Source organism: Venustampulla echinocandica (assembly GCF_003357145.1).
Source record: "Venustampulla echinocandica strain BP 5553 chromosome Unknown scaffold_13, whole genome shotgun sequence".
Taxonomy (NCBI): domain Eukaryota; kingdom Fungi; phylum Ascomycota; class Leotiomycetes; order Helotiales; family Pleuroascaceae; genus Venustampulla; species Venustampulla echinocandica.
The window spans coordinates 120373-133799 of record NW_022474218.1 but is presented as its reverse complement, the minus strand read 5'-3'; the positions used below and the strand labels follow the sequence as shown (position 1 = coordinate 133799).

The window sequence follows — 13427 nt, the reverse complement described above, 5'->3', positions numbered from 1 at the left end:
CAACACTCTTTTCGCTAGAAATATCAGGTACTCGAGTACTCCGTGGGACTTGATCATCTCAATTTCGGTCAGGTATTCGCGCGACTTGAATACTTCAATTTCGGCCAGGTACTCGCGCAGACTGTGGACGCTGTCATAGTGGGTGTTGCTGTCATAGTGGATGTTGCTATCACGGTAGATATTATTACTGTCGCAGTAGACGATGCTAACTACTTAAGAGTCCCCACATTGTCCACGCCTCGAAAACCCACCGAAACCCACCAAGCACTTCGGCATATCTCAGTACACCAATGACGTTATGACTCTTGCCTGCATCAACGCTACTGAAGTATATAAGGAGATATTCCTCGACATCTCTAGCCGCGAGTATGTCAAGTGCAAAGCCTTTAGTTGGATATTATAATGGTGAAAGTTCTTGTATAATCATTTTAGGAACAAGATATTACTGTTTTTTTGTAGAGTGGAATTATGTCTAATATTATACATCTATCTATGTTTGGTTCTAACCTATCCTACAAAAGATGCCACAGCTTCTGATATGAAATCGGCAGTTTCCTTCGGCTTGCTCAACATTGGCGAATGGCTCGTATTAATTTCTCGCACAGTTACATCCCCTCCGGCGGCCTGCGCCATTCCCACAAACATTCTCTGGGCCTCAACTGGGAGCGCCTTGTCCTCCGCGGTTGATAAATACCAAACTGGCACATCCATCCAGCCTGCATAAGCATGTTCGCCACCCTCCGTCAGAGATATGACTGACTGCTTTTCGAGTTTCCCAACCCAATAATTTCCCTCGTCCAGTGGAAGGTCATGGTAGAACAATTCCCTGGGGTCAACTAACAGGTCAACAAAACCGCTCTCCGGATTTAAGTTCCATATTGGTGGTGGTTTGCCGCCGAAACCATCGATAAAGCTTGAACCTGTGACGGTGAAGCCGGACGCCAGCATGATAAGGCCGATGACATGGCCGGACGTTTCCTTTTCAGACGACGAAGCATTTTGTTTCGGCCGTGTGAGGCCTTTTATTGCACTGTTGCCGACCATGCCGCCATAGGAATGCACCACCACTACGACATCACGCCCCTGTGTGGTCTCCGCCATGATTGCATTTCGAACCACCTCAACATCGCCGAAGAAAGTTGCAGAAGGGTTTGGCGCCGCTGATGGAAGAGACACGCGGACACATTTGTACTGTTCTGCCTCGAGAAGCGAAGCGGTTTTATCCCACGTGGCGGCACTGTGCCATGCTCCTGGTACTAGGACCAGTGTGGGCTTGTGAGACATGATGGATAAGGTAGGCTGTGAATAGATGGTGGGTACAATGATAATTGGAGAGGCTGAAGGAAGGAATTCGGATAAGGAAGAACTCTGGATATCAAGGCAAGAGTCGGTTCTTAAGCCAAAAACGACTGCTTATTCCCCCAAATTTATTCCTTACTGTGACCCACTTCCGGAATATTCTCGTGTTATAAATGCACTATTCGCTGGGCTCGGGTCAGCACGGGGCGGCGATCAGCGCTCTGAACTTTCGCTGCAAGGACTTCGAGATATTTTAAGTTCCACTACTCGAGTAGCTGAACTGCTATAAGTAGATAAAGCTAAGCGTGTAGTAACCTACCTAATATATTAAAACGATCAATCTAATTCCAGGTATTTGAATTCCATAGATCATGTATTTGCCAAGCCTGACTTAGCAATACCAATTCGTATGGTGAAGGTTATAATAGTGCTACTAGATCATTATGCGAGGTACTTCGGACTAATGCCAATGTCATAATTAGCACGAAAATAACCTCCGACCCGATAAGACGGTTAAGTGGACTCGTTCGTCACGCGGTAAGGCAGAGACTTATTAGGGCGTTGTACCCGGTACCCGGGTAGTACCCCTTTCTTTCTTGGCATAAGCCACTAGATGTCAGTCAGCCTACTACTACTTTTCAAGAAAATTTTGTTTCAGTATTACGAGTATCATTTCGAGGTATCATTATTAACTATCAAACTCTATCTAACTTACGTTTACTTGAATCAAGCAAACACCTCTCTACACTATTGCGGGGGGTTCCTCCTCGATTTTCTACTTTTGAAACGCGAAATATCTATTTGTTTTATGCACCACGAGAATTAATTGATGCTACCTGATCTTCGAAAGATTTCTAGTATAACACTGCTTTGATAATAAACCCCATCGGTTTGTAACTCTGCTATGCCTGCCTGCCTGCCTGCCAGCTTGCGCAACTCAATCATATATATTCCTGTTGGATTAGGCCCTGCCACTGTAATCTGTAGGGGAACAGCTTGCCTTGGTCATATAGTCAAAGTAGTTAAAGTGGTCAAAGTGGTCAAAATGCAATGCGTAGAGTCGGTGAGCTTGCTTACGGGCCTTGTAATTTGTTTATTTTAATAATTAAATATAGACAACGCTGGCGATTTGATCATGTTAATAAATTAGCTGTAGACGATTTCTTTTATGCCTGTAAAATCGCAGAAGTTAGCTCACACTCAGGCAAGGCTTATAGTAGTTTGTATTCCGAAGCTATATTTTTCTGGCAATACTTAAGAAGGCAACTAATTATTAATACCCATACAGCACGTACAAACTTTCGCGTACGGATAATGCAACGCTTGTTCTGGTTGTTGCGACTTAACATCTACTTTGCTATACGCCGTATCTTCCTCAATTTCAATTTCACCTTCCCCAAATTCCCCAGCGTTCATTCCAAGCAGCTTCGCATATCTGATTACTCTCTCTGATAATGTCCGGCAACCTTGTCTTTATTGTCGGCAGCGTCCGTTGTGGGTTCACCCTCTAGATGCTGGAAGTGATTGTAGATAACCCGATGGCCAACAATAGGAACCAATGGTGCCATCAAGACATCGCGAGAGTCAATAACGGGGGCTGCGGTTGCTATCGATGGACAAGGAGGAGGACAAGCCGGACAAGGAGCACAAGCAGGGCACCCAGAGCTTGGAGATACCCAGCCTAAACCGAAGTATTAGATTAATTAATGATTGATAACCGAGAATTAACGACATACCTCTAATTGTGAATGCCAAGAGCAGCATACCAATAACTCCAACAACAGCTGCTATAATCGAGTTCACCTGACCATAAGCTTCGCTCGGAGGTGAATTTGGCGAGATACCAAGCAAGATGCCAACCCAAGTCTTGCCGTATGTTTTGTCAGTCGGGGAAGATTGTGCTTCCAATTGTCCTGCTGCTTCCAATTGTCCTGCTGCTTCCAATTGTGCTTGTACTTCCAACTGCGGTTGCGACTCCGATTGCGACTGCGCCGGGGATGCGGATCTAGTTGAGCTAGGCATCTTGTCAAGAAAGGGTGTGCTTTCGTCAAATGGGTGCTCGATGGATGAGATGGATGATCGTTCGATGGATGACAGGAGTCCCATGTTGGCGGTCGAATAAATACGATAGGCAAAGGTGAGTGTTGTTTGTGGGAAGGCACGATGTATATCGCTAAAGCACTCGGCGAAGGTAAGTGTTATTTGTAGGAAGGCATGATGAGGATGAGCAATGTCAAAGCACCCGGTGGGATAGTAATCGTAGAAACAACCCTAATCCCCAGCAAGGTGTTCTAAACAAACCATCCAGCACCGGGACTAGCACGAACAGGCAAAGGCGAAAGGACAGGAATTTCTTTAACCTCAATGGTGAAAAGGAGCAGGTTTGTACACACTGGGATTACCCGGCCGCGATGAGGGCATTCGATCAAGGGAGGGTCCCTAGCAGAGCCCTTAAGATTTTCCAGGAGCGGCATGGTTACCTGCATCACAGATTCAGAATCCTCATCAGAACTATTCGACATGGATCCTTCACACCAAAGCTCAAGACTCCTCAGAAAAAGAAACGGAAGTCGACTAATAGCATCCCTGATCTTGATCAGCCACACGATAATCAGCCTCAGCAAATCAATGATCAACCCCAGACAGCTTTTTCTTTCTCGCTTTACCACTTTATGGGGTCTCAAATTATCCCGCTTCGAGTACAATAGTATTTATAAATTAGAATAAATGTTTTAAACATAGTAAATAATTTAAACTCATTAAATGTCTCATATAATTTATATAATTTAAACTAAATAAATATTCCAAATAAAGTAAATAATTTACACTTATTATCTCATATAAAGTAAATAATTTAAACTCATTAGATGTCTCAAGTCGAGTGAATAATTTAAACTCATTAAATATCTCAAATAAGGTGAATAATTCAAACTAAATAAATCTTTCAAATAAAGTAAATAATTCAAACTAAATAAATATCTTAAGTCGAGTGAATAATTCAAGCTAAGTAAATGCCTCAAATAAAGTAAATAATTCAACTAGAGAGCAGAGCGACATTCTGGAAGGGATTTATGTACAATGATGTTGTGTTCTTATGCTGGCCTGCTGACTCCACGAAGGGACGAATCTGCTTGTGGTCGGCTGCAAGGACGAAGGCTTTTGGACGGTAAGATCCGAAGAGGAGGTAGGTCTTCAATTCTGTACATCTTGTGGCTTCGTCAAGAAAGACGATGGGAGGGGGCGAGGTTCTGCGCCAAATTGACCTTCGCAGCAGCAGCTAGCGTACATACGATTGCGTCTGCACAGCTGATAACCCTTGTCATAAGGCCATCAAGTTCCAGGTTAATCAGAGTGCGTAGATTAGGCGTCGCATAGTGATAGCCAGCTTGTGCGTACTCTTCGAGTTTGATGCGGAGTGGATTCAACTCTGGGTCGGATTGAATTTCATCGTGCATAGCTTCCGCGATAGACATGTCAGCGAGTACGTGGCGTGGGTCACTTTGTGCGCGCTTTCCCTTGTGGTTCCTACTAAGCTTTGCCAGGTAGGCGATAGTTGATAGTTGAGCCACAAATGCATTATCAATCTGATAGCGCTCTTCATCGCGAGTAGGGTCAGCGAAAAGCTTGTACATGGAGTTCTTCTCGCCTTTAAGAGTATGTCCACGGAGAATTTTCTTCTCCAGACCGTGCCCTTTGCAGAGTTTATCGAGCCGGAGAGCCACATCATCAACCGCCTTGTTCGATTCGACAGTGTAGAGGATCTGGCTCTTTCCGCTCGGGTTGGACATGACGTCCTTAGCAAGGTAAAGGCAGACAGTCGTTTTACCTGTACCGATGGGCCCATGGATAAGAGTCAGTTCGCTAGTGCTTCCGAAGGAATCGTATGCCATTTTCTGAGCCTCGTTGAACTGCATGGGTGGTTTGAGGTTAGACTTGCCACTGAGCCCGAGTAGGTTGACTCGTTCAAGGTGGGGATTATCGGTGTCGTGGCAAAGAATGGCTTCCGCAATGCGCTCTGCTTGAGGGTTTTGCTTGCTTCTGAAGAACTGATCTGTGCAACGAACTTGATCCTTGTACCCCTGTGTGTCGTATTGCATGATGAGCTTGATATATGTGCTTGGGGAGGCCTTGATAAACTTGGACAAGGCTTTGATAGAGTTGGCAGCGCGACCATTTGCTGTAGGGAGGGGGGTTTTGACGAAAGGGCGTTGCTCGCGGGGGCCGGAGAAGGCAGGATCTCTGCGACCCTCGAGGTATAGTGTACTATGGTCTGGGGGTGTAACTTCCGTTGGCTCAACGACCTCAGCAAACCAAGTGTGCGGGTCTGTGTTGTGGTCTTCATCCGTGAGTTCGACGCGTTCTGCTCGTTCGCCTTCGCCATCAGCAGGGCCACGATCCTCGTGAGGCTTAGCCCCATTTTCATCGGTGTTAAGGATGAGCTTTACCTTCAACTTCGTACCGATGTCGGGGCGGTTGATTTCCTTTGAGGTGAAATCTGCGAAGGCGTAGTATGCTCGTGCGGTAGACATAAAGTGCTTGGAGTCATCGCTAGGTTATCGGCTGGATTGCGGGCGGCTGGGCTCTCAATGAGCTTGATTGTGAACGTCTCGGCTGCAAGTTCCTTAGTCTTAAGCTCTTGATATTTATTCCTCTTCGTAAAGCGATGCGTAGATCTGGGCGACTTGGAGAGCGTTCCGGTCCTCATAGACGAGCTCGGCACATTGGATCGGGATGTTAGGGCGTTTGAAGGCCTTAACGAGGTTACCCATCGTGATAGCGTCTGTATTTGGCGAGTCGTTGATCCAGGCCTGAAGAGGGTCCTTAACAGCTTCGTTCGCAATGCGATACTGGAAGTTAGACGCGTAGAGATTAGTCATGTCTTCTTGACGGCGAATGAGGAAGTAGAATGTCGAAATTGGAGAAATGCGGATGCTTTTGATCAAGTCGATGATTGAGTGGGTCATCTCATTGGTAGAGAGAATAGGAACCTTGGCCCCGGAGATATAAGCACCTGAGGCCTTGATATATGATACGCCAAGGGGAAATGGTTCACCGTTATGCTGTGTGAAATTCTGTCCGTTTCGAACAAAGTACTTGTCACCGTCATTGGCAATGTACCCACCAGGCAGATCCTCATACGTGAACTCCTTGACCTTGCTTGCGGGAATCGTGATACCGATAACGTGGTTAGGAGCCTGTCTGGGATTGTTGTACTTCGACATATTGCGTGGGCAAGAGATGCGGATATAGGTGCTTGCACGCTGCTGATCTGGGAGCCGGAAGGTAATGGTCGAAGCTGGGGACTTGCCATCAGAGGGAGATAGGTCACTCGAGAACCAGTCGCGACCTTCGATCTTCCACAACGCCTTCCATGGCATAGCCACAGCAATGGTAGTGCTGCCCCCGGTAAGGTCGGTATCCTCAACTTTGGTGGCGCCGGCGGAGGCCATCTCTCCAGCTTCGGTGGGATGGAAACGGTGGAGGGAAGAGAGAAGTGGCTGTGGAGAGATGGTTGTTGTGTTGTGGAGAAAAGGTCGCGACAACCGAAAATCGAAACAACCAAATTGGCAAATGCTTTGCGGGCGGTAAAGAACCGCTAGCTCGATCTAAACAAGGCTACCACATGGATTAAAGCTGAAGTGAAGCAATAAACACAATATGTGATGACAACTAAAGGGGCATATCCTGCCCATGCAGTGTCGCTTTTGGGTGTTAACAGCCCCTCGGGGTTCTGTATAACGGGGCGACAGTAGGTAAGCACAGGTGAAAGCGAGTCACGCCGTTGCAAGGAAAAATGGTCTGGCACAGAGGGCAGAAGTAAACTTGGGATCCATGTTGTTGATGATAACGTTTGGGTGGCTCCATTGTGCGTAGATCTCGCGATAGTAAACATCAGCTTAGTCTTCTATAGAATGCGTTTCTTTGCCGAGCAAGATGCGAATAAACTTAGTGGATTCACAGGTAATGATTAACAGGACTTATGCCCTTGAAGTGATAGAGTCGAATTAGTAACAAAGTCGAAGCAGAGTGTAGACAGAGGTCGATTAGGAGTCTGGTTAGGGTGCTGATTGTAAGCAAACGGTGCAGCGGAATTGCAGACTCAGTTCGAAGGCTTTGCGAAAGAGGGTGTTGCTACTATATACTATATCTAGATTATTGCGATGGACTCGTGGCGGTAAATACTATGTATAAGGTATGCTGAAATGTTGTCGCTGACGAGAGAAGACGTTGTGAGCAGTCCTTGGCGTACTCGAGTAAGCCCCCGGCCAAATGTAGCTCCACTCGGGGCATCACAATCCACACGCCCGCTTTCACCCTCCCTAGGTAGTTGGTACATATCTATCCATCCACTCATTCAACCACCTATCCGACTCTAATATTGTGGCGCATTATTGGACGAGTTTGGTGAGATATTCGCGCGACTTGAATACCTCAATTACTCAACTTTAGTGAGATATTTGGTCGACTTGAATACCTCAATTTTGGTGAGATATTTACTCGGCTTGGATATCTCAATTTTCGGTTAGAAAATAGAGGCTTGGGCTATAGGGTATAAGGCTTGGCCCTCGTATCCGACGTCAGCAAGTAGTCGGATTATCATAGTCGCGTTATCATTTGAATGAAGGGGCCGTACTGTAGCAAGGCAGCCTGCAAAACCATCCCATGGATGAGTCATCGACGCGCACGGAGTAGTACTCTGGGTATGGCACATGCAACGTTTACGAAGGTTCAGCGATAAGTATGATATACTTTGAAAGGGACCGTGAAGTCTTTCAAAATTCTACATCAACGCAACAACAAAAAGGAAACACGTAAGAGTAGCGCTAACATACTCATGTAAGACTTACCTATCATCCAGCTTTTTTTTGACTAGTTTATCCTTTTTTTTCATTGAGGTCTGGCGTTTCTATGCAAAATCATACGCCTGGTCAAAATAATCCCATACGACGTCGTCGCTGTACGGCTCCGTACGGGTCTAGTTCCCAACTGGTACTTTCCTGAGTCACCTCGTCCGCATCCTTAGACCTTGTGAAATACAGAAAGCATGGACTACGATCTTATCGTCGAACGGTCTGGAGAATCTACTCTTCAAAACTGGATAGCTACTGTCCGCGATGAAGACGTGATACGTTTGGTAGCAAAATATCGGCCTCGCCAGCCGGAATGTACCATTGAAAGTGTACTCGGAGGTAGCTTCAACGTGTGCTTCAAGGTAGCATTCGTTGATGGGCTCCGGTGGATTGTGCGCGTCCCAAAACCTGGGCGTGTCATGTTTATGGAGAAGAAGGTCCGTGACGAAGTAGCGGTGATGAAGTACATCAAATTAACCACCAGCATCCCCGTTCCCGATATCATAGCCTTCGGAACAGCAGAAGACAACGTGGGAGGCTTCGGTCCATTCATAATTACCGAATTCATCGTGGGAGACAACCTTGGCGTCAAGCTTTTCGACAGCAACTCGGACCAGGATTTTGAAGAGAGCATTTATCGTCAGATCGCGGGCTTCCTTTTACAACTTTCAAATTGTAGATTCGATGCGATTGGATCCTTGTCTATGGACAGCCATGGAGACGAACCCACATGGTCTGTGAGAACAAGACCGCTGACGTTGGCTATCAATGAGTCTCTTTGAGGCGGAGGTGTGAATCTTTATGGCAAGTCTTCCAACATAACCCTTCCAGGCCAAGTCTCTGATTCGAAGAATGATGTCAGATCACTCGAAACCTTATACATCGACGTCTGAATACTTCCTCAAAACCGCGGAGCAAAAATTGGACCACCTACTCCAACAGCAAAACTCGATCGATGATCGCGAAGACGCTATCAAGAAGTTAAAGCGCCGCCGACTCTTTAAATCGATCACTCCGCAATTTGTTTGCAACGAGTTGAGCCGTGGCCCTTTTACACTCGTGTGCGATGACTTCCGTCCTGGTAATATGCTTGTTAGGGATGGAAATATCGTCGCTGTGTTCGACTGGGAGTGGACTTACGCCGGACCATTAAAGCTCTTGCTCTCACCACCACGGTGGCTCTGCAAGGACTGGCCAGCAGTTTGGGATTCGGATCAGCGGGCTGGATACGATGCAAAGTTTCAGAAATTTGTCGGAATTCTGCAGCAGGAGGAGATGAAAATTGCCAAATCAAGTCCCCCGATAATGACAAAGTTGATGAAAGAATCCTGGAATTGTAGCGGAAAGTTCGAGTACCATCAGCTTCTTGGCGAAGTTTTCATCTTCGATGAAGACTGGTTATGGGAACTACTTGAAGCGGACCATGCCACCGAGGTACAGAACTCGTTAGATGATACGAGTATCATTGAGGGCAAACTGGAGGACTACAAGGGCTATTTGGCTATGAGTCGTCCTATGCGAATCTTTGACTATATAGGCTCGAAAACTTCGGCCAACTGTTCATACTGCTGGGCCTGTCTTCACCAAGGGTGGATGGACCATGATATCCGCAACTGTGTCCAGGCGCCTCGTGACGATTCTACCGTCTCTGTTCTGGAAGCAGCAGCTGCATGCTGCTCTAATTTTGCTTATCCAGAGGGTTTAGACATTCACATCGCATGTGGTGCTCCTTACTATCTTGGCTGTACGGACCAACACTGCCTATATCAGTTGACCGCATATTCAGTATATGTCGCAGCAACTGGCAAGGCGAGCCATCTCCATCACGAAGCTCGGAAAACTTTCGCCAAACATTACAATGTCGACATAGAGAACATAACGCCAGAAGAACTAATGATGGCCATGGCTAGGCCCCACCAAGTAGTTTCAAGAACTGTCTCTGCCCTAGTATGGTTCATTGAGCTCATTCACGATAATGCTGAAGCATCCTTCCAATGGTATTCGCAATACGGTCTGTAATAATGAGTATGATCGAAACCAGGCACCCTAGAAACAAAACAGGGATACTTTGCCAGTAAAAAGTCCACATCTCTGAAACGAGAAGTCCTTTTTGACCATTGCCATCCTTACACTTCTGACGTTGGCATCAAATTCTCCTTCGCTGATCTAGCACGTTAGTTCAAAGACGCAACGAAGGGCACTAAGCCTGTCCTCAATTGGATTGCTTGCAATACTGTGAGGCAGTAGCCAGGTAGAAAATGATAGTCAACCCTCATAACTAATAAGTCTTAATAGTAAGTTAATTAAAGTAGGCTGGTCTGTATATTACAAAGAAGACGAGAGTAATGTAGCTAGGCTACGCGATTATAGACTGATTCTAAAATCGACTTAAAAGCTTTTAGTTTCAGTTTAATTTTCCTAGCACGTCTACTAGTAGAATATAATAGTAGTATCAGTTATCATTACCATTTTACAAGATCTCTATAGTAGTAAGGGAGAATTCGAGAGGTAGATTTTATTAGTTCAGAGCGCTTCGTAGCAAAATTTGCCCGTAGTGACTTAGGCTAAACTAAAACATGTAAAATAAGCTAAGCAAGAGAGCACCTAGGCACTACGCATAGCAAAACCAACCTTGTTCTAGACTAATGTCCATAAGTTTTCCAGCTTAAAGACGTATTTTATATGTCACGTGAGATCAACTACATTTATATATATATATTGATTCATAGAACCTTTGGATCTTTTCTACCCTCTGTACTGGCTTAGGGATAGGACTTAGATAAACGGTTGACATCTAGCGACTGCTGTAGTGGAAAATTCAACGGATCACCTTATTTAATATAGTATGTTAAGCGCCGAATTATGAGAGTAAAGCCGGCTATGTACGTTCAACTTTGGATCCCAAAACGAAGCAAATTTCTCTTTATAGTAGCGTACTTGCTAATCGAAAGAGATACAGTGTGCTAGCGGTGACTTCGACGATGGCGAACCATGATGATCATTGACAATAACTTAACTTCTATTTTAGAATGCGGGGGAAGCTATTTGAAAATGATAGGAGTTGCTCACATATCTGTAAATTGCCACGTCAACCCCCGATGCATAAAGAAGGGGAGCCATCTCCCCCAAACGAGGCACTGGTAAGCCGGGAGTCAGGGCCCCTCCTTCCACGCGACTCGTAGTTACAGGAGAAGAAAATATAGTAATAGCAGGGCGTCTGTTGGGAAGCACTTGAAGTGATACCCAACTACTGCTCGTTCTGCCGAGCCCATGTAGCTAGACTGCTTCGCCGAGTGCTGGCTTCGCCGGTGGTACGGTTCCGGCGGTGAGACTGTTGCGACCTTGAAGAGCGGTTGGCTGGTAGATTGATATCCATTGCAAGCTCATCAGTGGATGTCTCTGGCTGCTGATGCATGGCGAGAGACTCTTGGCTTTGAGACTCGCCTGCTGTACCCAGTGAAGTTGTAGCGACGAGGGAGGAAACTTCGGGAGTAAAGCTAGAGGCTAATGTGGGATCAGTTGGCGGTCTGTCATTTGCTCTCTCATTTGCTAGCTTAATTGCCTCGTCCCTCTGCTCTCTTGCCCAATCTCTGGCATTCCTAAATGCCCTAACTCCATCCACGCAGGCACCGCGGCTGCCAGTCATTCCCCAAGTGCCTAGCTGATGCATGTAGTATTCAGGTTGACGTCCGGGGCCATTTGACTGTGCAAGGTGGCTGGTGTACATCTTGAGTGTGCCGCCGTGATAGATTGATGTAATAGTAGAGGCGTTGTTGTCATAGGTTGGTTTGTCCTGGCCGTATGACTGCAGACTATACATACCTCTCGCTCCCAATGCACCATCATAACAAGCTTGTCGCCTCGCCACTGCCAAGGACCCGTCGGGCCCCTTTGCTGCAAGGAAGAAATTCGGAGAGATAGGAAGGTCCTGTTGTGTCGAAGGAATAATATGATCACTGAGCTCGGTACGAACTTGTCAGTTAAGTTGTTCAGGACGGGCGCCGTAGTAGCGGTCCGGGTTGCCAGGCACGAGCGTGCCATCTGTCAGATGGTCGAGGTTTGTGAATGGGATTCCTCCCGAAACGCATTTAGCGTCCTTGATCTTACCTTCGATGATCGGAATCGCTAATTCCATGACTTGTTTCTCTTTTGAGGCATGTTCATCCGCTCGGGCAAATTGCTCATACGCTTCCTCCGAAAATTTTGATAATGAAAGGGAAGGGCGACGTTGTGCTAGTCTTTGATTGACCTCCTGCCAGTTATTTGGCTTCGCTGGTATTCGGCCATCGGGATACTCGTAGCGATTAGGATAAACACTACCGTCAACAAGATTCTGTTGAAAATTGCGATCATGGTGGCGAATATTTCTGGTGGTTGCGGTATTCGTAGTGGGTTTGGTATTCATACCGGGTTTGGTATTCGAAGAAATTATCGAATTCCGTTTTCGACCCCTAGAACTAGACTCGCTCGAGCTCATTGAAGGCTTCCAGTTCTAGAGAGAAACGGTCAGCGCAGACTCAAGCGGGGATCTAGCAATACGTACACCTCTAAGGTCTGACAGGTCTGGACCGCCGCGCCGGGCAAATAACTTTATATCCTTTAAACGCCCCTTAGAACAACAAGGGAGAAAGTCGACGGTAGACTGGGTAGGCTCCCGGCTTTTCACTTTCTTCTTCCACTCCGCAAGAGCGTGTCGAGTGACCGGCTAGTGGGGTCGTCGGTAGGGCGAATAGTGTAAGCGTGCAGTAGGTTGTGTATTTCTTCGGTCTAACTCCTTTAACGCGAGTTTTGTCAACCAAATCTTGGACAAATTGTCCCAAAATGCTGCCAGTGGTTGAGATCTTCTAGGATGGTTGAGCTTCTGCAGATGTTGCGATGATTCGTTCAATTCAGGCGGCCGCTGCTCTGAACGTCGACGCTTGCGTGGATTAGGGGGCTGTGGTTTGGGCATATGACAATTCCTAGAATCGCCAGATTCTGTAAGATATGTATACATAATGGAGAAAGGGCAGATGTGGAACGGTGCTTATAATATTATATCCAGAGTTGAATCTGCGAAACGCTAGATAAAGGACAAAGATAAAGATGAAGACAAAGGTACGTTGGGGGTTGCGGGTATCTGTGCTGACCCCTTAAATCCTCTCGCTTAACGCTTCCCCTATCGAAGGAAGTCCCCTTTGCAAAAAAACCTTAAAACACTAAAACGGTCACCAGCCAAAAATACCAAAAGTAACCCCCGCACGCAACCGAATTTTTAATACAGTTTTAGTGCGCAGA

General features: G+C 46.4%; 6 protein-coding genes across 6 annotated transcripts; 1 reads left to right on the top strand and 5 right to left on the bottom strand.

The window, feature by feature from the left end:
- Nucleotides 1-507: 507 nt before the first annotated feature.
- On the bottom strand, nucleotides 508-1284 carry BP5553_10031 (Uncharacterized protein; the record flags this gene model as incomplete). The annotated part of the gene is made up of 1 exon (XM_032018654.1): nucleotides 508-1284. The coding sequence occupies one exon, from the start codon at nucleotides 1282-1284 to the stop codon at nucleotides 508-510; it is 777 nt and encodes a 258-aa protein (XP_031865062.1).
- A 1454-nt stretch (nucleotides 1285-2738) lies between these two features.
- Nucleotides 2739-3405, bottom strand: BP5553_10030 (uncharacterized protein; the record flags this gene model as incomplete). The annotated part of the gene is made up of 2 exons (XM_032018653.1): nucleotides 2739-2980; nucleotides 3036-3405. The coding sequence occupies 2 exons, from the start codon at nucleotides 3403-3405 to the stop codon at nucleotides 2739-2741; spliced, it is 612 nt and encodes a 203-aa protein (XP_031865061.1).
- A 1112-nt stretch (nucleotides 3406-4517) lies between these two features.
- BP5553_10029 (uncharacterized protein) lies at nucleotides 4518-5828 on the bottom strand (the record flags this gene model as incomplete). The annotated part of the gene is made up of 1 exon (XM_032018652.1): nucleotides 4518-5828. One exon carries the CDS (start codon nucleotides 5826-5828, stop codon nucleotides 4518-4520), a length of 1311 nt encoding a protein of 436 aa, XP_031865060.1.
- A 114-nt stretch (nucleotides 5829-5942) lies between these two features.
- Nucleotides 5943-6749, bottom strand: BP5553_10028 (uncharacterized protein; the record flags this gene model as incomplete). Its single annotated transcript, XM_032018651.1, has 1 exon — nucleotides 5943-6749. The coding sequence occupies one exon, from the start codon at nucleotides 6747-6749 to the stop codon at nucleotides 5943-5945; it is 807 nt and encodes a 268-aa protein (XP_031865059.1).
- Nucleotides 6750-8344: 1595 nt separating this feature from the next.
- On the top strand, nucleotides 8345-10169 carry BP5553_10027 (Phosphotransferase family protein; the record flags this gene model as incomplete). Its single annotated transcript, XM_032018650.1, has 2 exons — nucleotides 8345-8887; nucleotides 8982-10169. 2 exons carry the CDS (start codon nucleotides 8345-8347, stop codon nucleotides 10167-10169), a joined length of 1731 nt encoding a protein of 576 aa, XP_031865058.1.
- Nucleotides 10170-11397: 1228 nt separating this feature from the next.
- On the bottom strand, nucleotides 11398-12555 carry BP5553_10026 (uncharacterized protein; the record flags this gene model as incomplete). Its single annotated transcript, XM_032018649.1, has 2 exons — nucleotides 11398-12122; nucleotides 12258-12555. The coding sequence occupies 2 exons, from the start codon at nucleotides 12553-12555 to the stop codon at nucleotides 11398-11400; spliced, it is 1023 nt and encodes a 340-aa protein (XP_031865057.1).
- Between the last annotated feature and the right edge of the window lie 872 nt (nucleotides 12556-13427).